Below are 8,433 nucleotides of genomic sequence, written 5' to 3' on the forward strand. Positions count from 1 at the left end.
TTTAAGTGAAGTGCAAAATGGTGTGTTATTTTTCCAAAATTTTCTTTATAAACAACGTTTAAACGTAAAATCGGTTAAAGAAACTGTCTTGTGTTGTGTTTTTTATTAATTTAATCAGAAATTAGGGTAGTTTTTATGAAAATTCGAAAATAATATTGAGTGACCGTTTGTTCCCCGAAAGTAGGGTGTATTTAGAAATATTGGTCCCGATTTATTTATAATTTCTAGCACGTAAGTTGTTTTTGTGTAAGAATTTATGCAAATTTGAAAAAACTAAAAATCAATGAGTGAGGTTAGCCGCAAACGTCAACGCCACCATAGGCGTACCAAAAATATTTTTCAAGGGGTTTAAAACTTCAATTTTTGGGAAATAAAACGGCTAGCATGGGACTTTATTATTTATTAAAATAAATATTTACAAAAGATAAAATGATCTTAATTGAGAATACGAATAACTTATATACATATGTAATAATATTTAAATGCATTTAAAATTCGAACATTAATATTCCCGAATATTAAGTACATTTCAACAGACAACAAACGTAACCAAACGAGATTAGCCCTCGGCTATCAACTTGAATTTTTCTAATATAAATAATTTCTGTGCAAATAGTAAAAATTGTGGGTAAAATGTGATGATGATAAATTACTAATAACCAATCACGAGCTCTCATCTTAGGTACACTTGCCACACTTTTTGATATCTAATATCACGTGTAAAATCATCAGCCTTTAGTTAGCAACCTCGACTAGTCGAAAGTTAACCGGAAGTAAGCGATTTCACTCCAGACTGCAACTCTTCCGTTTAGTCGGAAGTGACGTCACTAGCGGTTTCAAATCCAAAGTAAACTTCTTTTTCTGGTGGAAATAATTCCTCAAACGGGCTGCGGCATATTCCCAATAACCAAATGGGATTTGGGATGTGCCTGCGTTGATAATCCCCCAAATCCCCCAGAAGAAATGGGAGGCAAGCGTGAAGACTTCCACTTCACGTAAAATTTTCTTGGGGTTCTCTTTCGAACCACGCGCCTCCAAGTAGGCTTTGATGAATAGGAGCCGTTGTTTTTTCGATGGGTAATTCTCAAGGTTTTCCTTGTAGAAGGGGTACTCCTCTTCGGTGTAATCGTAGATCCATTCGACGAAATGGTTGGCGATGTCGAATGAGCGGTAGTTGTATGAGCAGTACTCAAAATCTGAGAAGAAAAAAATTAAAAATAACATGGATTTAGACAGGAAGCAAATGACAATTGACAATCGATTATGTCAAATTAATTCACGAGCCGCCACTGGAAAAAAATTTAGCTGCGCAATTAGCACAAAAAAGGAAAACAGAAACGGATTAATTTGAAAAACTAGAAGATTCATTCAGTGTTGCCAGGTGTAGTGAAATTTCACCAGATCTGGTGATTTTCCGTGTTAGTTTGGTGATTTGGTGAAAACTTTTGTAAAAATTCTAATATCTGGTGATTTTTTGGAAATGAAAAAAACTGATTTTCGAGCATTTTTTACGTTGTCAACCAGAAACTTGATTATTTCGTCAAATTAATAAAAAAAAATCGAAAAACCACCACATTGTTTAAAAATAGTTCTGTTTGTTTTTTACAAGATTTTACTAAACAAGACCAAAATGACAATTTATTTTTGTGTTTTTAAAATACTTTTTCAGTTAGAAACACAATTATTTCGCAAAATTTTGTTAAAAACAAGCCAAAAAACACCGAAAATGATATAATTTTTTTCTTTTTTCGAAGGTTCAAGCAGATTTTTAAGCTGAAAACTGTGTTTTTTTCGAGAGTTTGTGCCAAAACGTGTCAAAAATCAATAAAGTGTTATTAAAAAAAATATATAGTTTAATAATTTCGAAGTCAAATATGCAAATATTGACGAGCGAGTTTTAATATTATTTTGTAAATTAAACTAATAAAAAATTATCAGTCTACAATAAACATGTTTTGTGTACACAAATCGTGTCTTATTGACTTGACAAATAAACAGTAAAGTGATATTTTCCAGTAGTGGATTGCAAATATTGATATAGTGATTTTTTGGAAATGAAAAAAACTGATTTTCGAGCATCTGTCTCGTTTTCAAATAGAAACTTGATTATCTCGTATTTTTTTTCAAAAAAGTCGAAAAACTACCAAATTGGTTAAAAATAGTTGTTTGTTTTTTTACAAGATTTTACTAGACGAGATCGAAAATGACAATTTATTTTTGCCTTTTTCGAATAATTTTTCAGTTAGAAACACAATTATTTCGCAAAATGTGGTTAAAAACAACAAAAATTCAACAAATTCAACCAAAAATGGCGTTATTTTTGTCCTTTTAAAGTGTTTAAACAGGTTTTTGAGATGCAAGCAAAGAAAACTCTAAAAACTTCGTTAAAACAGTCAAAAAAATTACAAACTTAAATCGAAATTGATATTATTTTTAGCTTGTTTTGCTCGACTTACTTCGTTTTTGAGCCAGAAGCTCATTTATTTTGCAAAATCTTGTCCAAACACGCTTAAAAATCACAAAAGCAAATAATATTGGTGTTATTTGTTTGTTTCACTCGATTTTTGAGCAAAATAAAACAAAATTAAGCCGAGAATATTTTTAAGCACGTTTTTGTACTACAATCTCAAGTTACATTAATTTTGCATTTTTTGGGATTTTTAGCACGTTTTTCAGCTAGAAACGCAATTATTTCGCAAAATTTTGTTGAAAACAAGCCGAAAAATCACAGAATTAGGCCGAAAATTATATAATTTTTTCCTTTTTCGAAAAGTAGATTTTTAAGCTGAAAACTGTGTTTTGTTGCGAAAGTTTGCCAAAGCGTGTCAAAAATCGCTAAATTGTTATAAAAAAAATTATATTATGATATTTTTATCTAATTCTTAGACTCATTTCACACGTCTAAAATTCACAAAAAGATTAATATTACTGTTATTTTGTTTGTTTCACTCGATTTAACTGATTTCTTGGCAAAATTAAGACAAAAATAAGTTGAGAATTCATAAAATTTGGCCGAAAATGTTTTAAGCACGTTTTTGCACAAAAATGTCAAGACTAGAATTGCATGTCTCGTCCGTTTCAGCACGTTTTTCAGCTAAAAACGCAATTATATGGCAAAATTTTGTTGAAAACAAGCAGAAAAATCACAGAATTAGGCCGAAAAGCATGCCATTTTTGCTTTTTTCAAGAGTTTAAAAAGATTTTTAAGCTGAAAACTGCGTTTTTTCGTGAGATTTTGCCACACAAATCGTAATCTGGTGAAAATTTGGTTAATTTTTCAACACAGATCTGGTAAATTTTATGTTTTTGATCTGGCAACACTCGATTGATAAAAGTAAATAAAAAGAAAAAATACACTAAACAACAAGGTTAACCGAAAAGCAAATGCTTGTTTGTTATGAATCTCTTTGTTTTTAGTAAACAAGCCCAAACTTTTTCATAGCTAACATTATAGAAGATTTTTTTTACTGATAGAAAAACTAAAATATCTGCAAACATATAAAGGCTATAAAACATGAAAGTTTTAACCATAGTTCCGCCATTTTGACTCATATAAAAAGCGCGAAATTCAAAACAAATAAACTAAATGAAATGGAAACCTTCTTTCTGTCTAAAAAAGAAATTAAACACTAGCTTTATAGTCAGAGGGCGCTTGATTAAAAAATGTGTAACACAATGGGCAATAAAAAATAATAAATCACAAAAATTCAAAAACCTCCATTACCTTAAATATGACATAATTGGAGGAAAAATGTTACTTACACAATTTATTTCACTTGAAAAATAAGACCTACAACAAACTCAAACAATAATAATCTCTTATTTGTGTAAGGTTTTAGACAAGTTATTTATTTGTTTACATTCCGATTAATAAAACCAGTCATCAACCTTGAAATTTTATAAAAAAATCCCATTCAATATTATATTTAATTGAAATAAAAAATTGATTTTGAAAATTTGAAAATTGGTACAAAAAGCGGCACTTACTTAAAATTAATTAAAAATTTGGTTACACAAGTGGCCATAAAAACCAAACTTAACCCACCAGTCGTTAAATTCGCAAATGACATTCATTTGTTATTGCGAATTTTCAGTGAATCACAAATGTGCTAATTCTGTTTAAGTTCAAAGGTTATCACTAATGAGTTATCACATACGTTGCAAATCACGAAACAAATGAATACTCAGTCGTTTACCTTGCCAACTAAACCCAATTTTTTCGCGTTCCCTCGGGACCCTATTTTCAATTGTAATTTGCCCGGAAATCCGGATGAAACCTACCAATGACGACGATCTGCGGATCGTTGTTATTGTTATTTTCCGGGGCGTCTTGTCTGACCAAAATATTGCCTTCTTGCATGTCGTTGTGACAAAAAACGACCGGACAATTCTCCATCTCTAGTCGTTTTTTCAACCAATCAACTTCCGACAAAAAGTCGCAATTTACGGCGTTTCGGAAAAATTCAGGAACATCATCACTTTTCAATTTCGATTCGCATGTCCTCAACCATCGATCGATGGTGTCCCAGAGCCAACCGGGCTCCTTGTGGAGGGGCACCTGAAAAATTCAAAATATTGAAAAAAACGTCCCGAATTAGCGACTTTGTAAAAAATTAATGAATTTGACAAAAGACATGTTTCCTGTCGGGCAACTGCAACGAACTGTGTTCCCAATTTTGGTTTGTTCAATTCAATTGTGGGACTTACCAGATTTGGCTAAAAATCAAGTGGTTGTCATGGCTGACTCGAACAAACCAAAAATGCAATGGATGGGTTAAAAAAAATGCAAAAAATGAATAAAATTAGTCAAGCAAAGCCTAGACGTACTTATACGTCACTCCTCGGTCTCGGTTTCGACAAAAAACATGTCACTCTCGAAAAATTTTTATCAAAATTTTGATTAAATTTTTAATTTCATATGAATGATTCCTACGGTTGGACGTCCCCAAATGGCGGAACAGTACGTTTTAACAGAAACGGCTGTTGTTTTGCGCCTCAGGAGGGCACGAGAGAGTGATTCGAGTTGTTTGGGTCCACGATAGGACAACGCTAGAACATAATAACAACAAATCCCCATATGTGTGTGAGATGAGATAGCAAAGCGAACGCCGACCCATGGATTGGCAAAAACAATCACATTTACAGGATTATTAGTCTTGTTTGTGTGATCGGTCGAGTGAAATCCAATGACAATTACTTTATCAGGGTTTAAAAGCAACAAATTGTGATAACCTCGACACAGGTTAAACAATTGCTGGCCAGTAAATAGGTTTATCAGTTGTTTCCTCCTTGAAAATCAGACAAAAGACGCAATAAATAACTTTACAGGTTATGTCATGGTGAAATTTAAATTACGCGCCATTTCTGGGGAATTTAGATGGCAAAAAATCAAAAAAATTAACTTTGGCTCATTTTACGTGAAATATTTGCCTTTGAAACAAAACAAGGAGACACAAGATTATTTTTAATAAAAATTAAGCCCGAATATGCTTATAATTTTGTTTTTAGTTGGTACCGCCGACAATAAATCCCGGTTGTAATAAAATAAACCACGCATGTAAACCTTGTCGTTATTCTTGATTTATGCAAAAACGGATTTTTTTAATTAAATTACAACATTGGGCAGGGTTTTTGTTTACGCATTGCGTAATGTTGGTACTTAGTCCGCGAAAAGTTGATCTAAGTGACGCTGATTTTCCTCGTGAAAAATTGCAGGAAAAACGTATAAATGACGCATTTGGAATAATTTCGTGTCGTGTTTCACAAAATTAGACTGAAATTTCAGTGCATTCGTGAAAAATTGCGAAAATCAAGTCCCGGGATGTCACCGGCCGGTTCGTTGCATGAAAGGTCAGATTCTATTAAAATTGATTAGAGATGTTTATTTTTGGTCTTATTTGTATGATTTGAGTGTTTTCTGTTTGTTTAATAGAGAAATTGGGTTTTTTCCTGCTATTTTACAAAATGAGTAGTGTGAATGTAGCCACATTTGTTGTTCTGGCTAATTGGCTAACTTCACTGTTGAGACATAGGCGTCCCAAATAAAGTTTGAAGAGGGGTCCGAAAAGCAAACAGTTAACCCAAAGGATTTCAAATAATTGCAATAATTAATTAAATAATAAATTATTAAAAAATAAATTAATAATTAATTATAAGTGATATAAAGGCTTTTTACTTTTTTGTTTTTGCTGAATTCCACAATGCTTAGAAAAATAAAATTTTAACTTTTGTGGAGCAGTTTACAGGGTGTGTCAGAATTCGCGCCCCAGAGAAAAATGTCATACTTATAAGGTAAGATACCAGGAACATGGAAAAAATATTTTAAAAAATATCTATAAAAATTTCAAAGTTATGAGAGTTTAAAATTTGCACTTTGATTCTATTTATTTCTGTTGGAAAAATAATTTTACAAGTTTTTTTGCTACAGTCTATTAGAAGAGGAAACAAAGAAGCTGTATCTTAAATTGTAACTCTGTTCAATGTTATTTGTGGTTTTTATTAGCAAAATTTTTGTACCTTTATTAGATAATTGTAAAAAAACATATACAAGATCATCAGTATCATTAAATAGACATAAAAAAATGTCAAACGTCACAAATAAATATCAAAATTTTTTGAGAGAGAATTTTTTAAACATTTTTTTCATGTTCCTTGTATCTTGTCTTACTTGAAATTTTTCTCTGGGGCGCGAGTTCTGGCGCACCCTATACCTATATTACAAATTTACAAAAACATTTGGATAAAAGATGTTAAACTTTTAATAAACAAGAATCCAAATTTTTTATTTTAAATTTAATTTCTAATATCAAGAAATAAGAAAAGCTCATGATTTAATGAGAAAAAAAAAAACTCAAGGTCTTTTGAGGTGTTGAAGAGGAGTAAGTAAATTGATTGGAGATGTTTATTTTTCTATTGTTTGTATGATTCGAGTGTTTTCTGTTTGTTAAATAGAGAAATTGTTTTTTTTTTCCTGCAAAATGAGCAGTGTGAATGTAGCCACATTTGGCTAATTGGCCAACTTCACTGTTGAGACATAGGCGTCCCAAATAAAGTTTAAAAAGGGGTCCGAAAAGCAAACAATTAACCCAAACAATTTCAAAAGTAGGTCGTGATGTCGCCACTCTGCAAAAAATGTTATGCAACCAATTTTGTCATGTTGACAAAGTTGCAATTTTAAAATGTGATCAAATAATTCTATTATCGATTCCAGAAATAACCAGATAAGTGAAACAGTCACGTATGCTTTGAAAAAAAAAAGAATGTCGATGACATACCACAACATACCATGATAATTTTTATCGTACAACAATTAGTACTGTATCTGTAGCAGGCTGTGATTATAATAGACGTCAGATTTTTTTGTTCTATTCGAGCCACTTTGTTTTGCATTAGCAACCTTTCTCTTGAATATTGATTAGTTCTATAAATATGAAATAATTTCTAGAATGAGAAAAAAAAAATCACCTTGAGGCAAATAACTAAGTAAATATTAGCCAATTTTATTATATTTATAACTAAGTCGCAACAGGAAATACATCCAATTTTTTCCTTAAATAAATATTATCGGGTAACGCCCCCTCACACCTCCTTATCAAAATGCGAAATAAGTTGCAAATATTTATCTAGTAGCATCGACTGAAACGCAATATTGTGACCCTGAGAAATTCAAATTATGTCAAATGAAGCGACACCACGTGTCCTTAAAGAAAGAAATCTCAAAGAAACTACAAATAAATGCATTGTCGTAAATATTGACGCGATAATTATTTCCGTAATTTTCCATCAAGTCGTAAGGAAAAAATCCAAATTCCTAGACCTACTTTAACCGTTCACACAAACCTGTCGAAAAATCATGGGTGCAACGCCGCCTCAAAACAATATAAGAAAAATTGAAAAGTCTAACAACCTGACTTAAAAATGTTACCTTGCGTTTTCTCTCATACAAAAAAGACTGGAAAAACCTTACCTCCATGGTGTGTATGGCGGCCATTTTCTGTGCAATCTTTACCGACAACTTCTCGTCGGCGAGTTCTCTGGTACGCAATGGTCTGGCATTGATGTATTGCTCGATACGACCTCCTGGAAAAATTCCGTGGAGTTTTGGACCAAGACCTCTTTCGCTTAATAACGTGAAGACAACGCTTTCGGTGATGAGGGCTTCGAGGGCGTGCTCGCCGTGGGTCTGACCGTAGACGCGGATCAGGACCTCTTGGGGTTCACCCAAATCCTTGCTCTCTTCGACGAGGGATTCCGGCAAGGATATGTGGTAGAGGAGGTTGGACAAGCCACCGCTGGAAGAAATAGACCAGGAAATCAACAGAAGCCTTGGTTGAGATTAAAAAAAAGGGGAAAAACGCGAGATCAAGGCTATTATCTTGAAAGAAAAGTAAATTTTCAGTTTTATGATAATTGGTTATGTAATTAGTGATAATA

At 32.4% G+C, this 8,433-nt stretch overlaps 1 protein-coding gene across 2 annotated transcripts in view; it reads right to left on the reverse strand.

Moving 5' to 3' along the window:
- Window positions 1-385: 385 nt before the first annotated feature.
- LOC123008575 (choline/ethanolamine kinase) overlaps window positions 386-8,433 on the reverse strand; it is a 14,297-nt gene continuing 6,249 nt past the window's right edge. For both annotated transcript variants that reach the window (XM_044404442.1, XM_044404441.1), the window contains 3 exons: window positions 7,967-8,291; window positions 4,282-4,558; window positions 386-1,196 (listed from right to left, as the gene is read on the reverse strand). In XM_044404442.1, coding sequence (XP_044260377.1) covers window positions 784-1,196; window positions 4,282-4,558; window positions 7,967-8,291 — 1,015 coding nt within the window. In that variant the 3' untranslated portion in view covers window positions 386-783. The remainder of the gene's footprint in view (window positions 1,197-4,281; window positions 4,559-7,966; window positions 8,292-8,433) is intronic.

The sequence above is a fragment of the Tribolium madens genome, unplaced genomic scaffold, assembly GCF_015345945.1.
Source record: "Tribolium madens isolate multiple individuals breed KSU strain unplaced genomic scaffold, Tmad_KSU_1.1 Scaffold_71;HRSCAF=194;Tcas5.2_LG6, whole genome shotgun sequence".
Lineage (NCBI taxonomy): Eukaryota > Metazoa > Arthropoda > Insecta > Coleoptera > Tenebrionidae > Tribolium > Tribolium madens.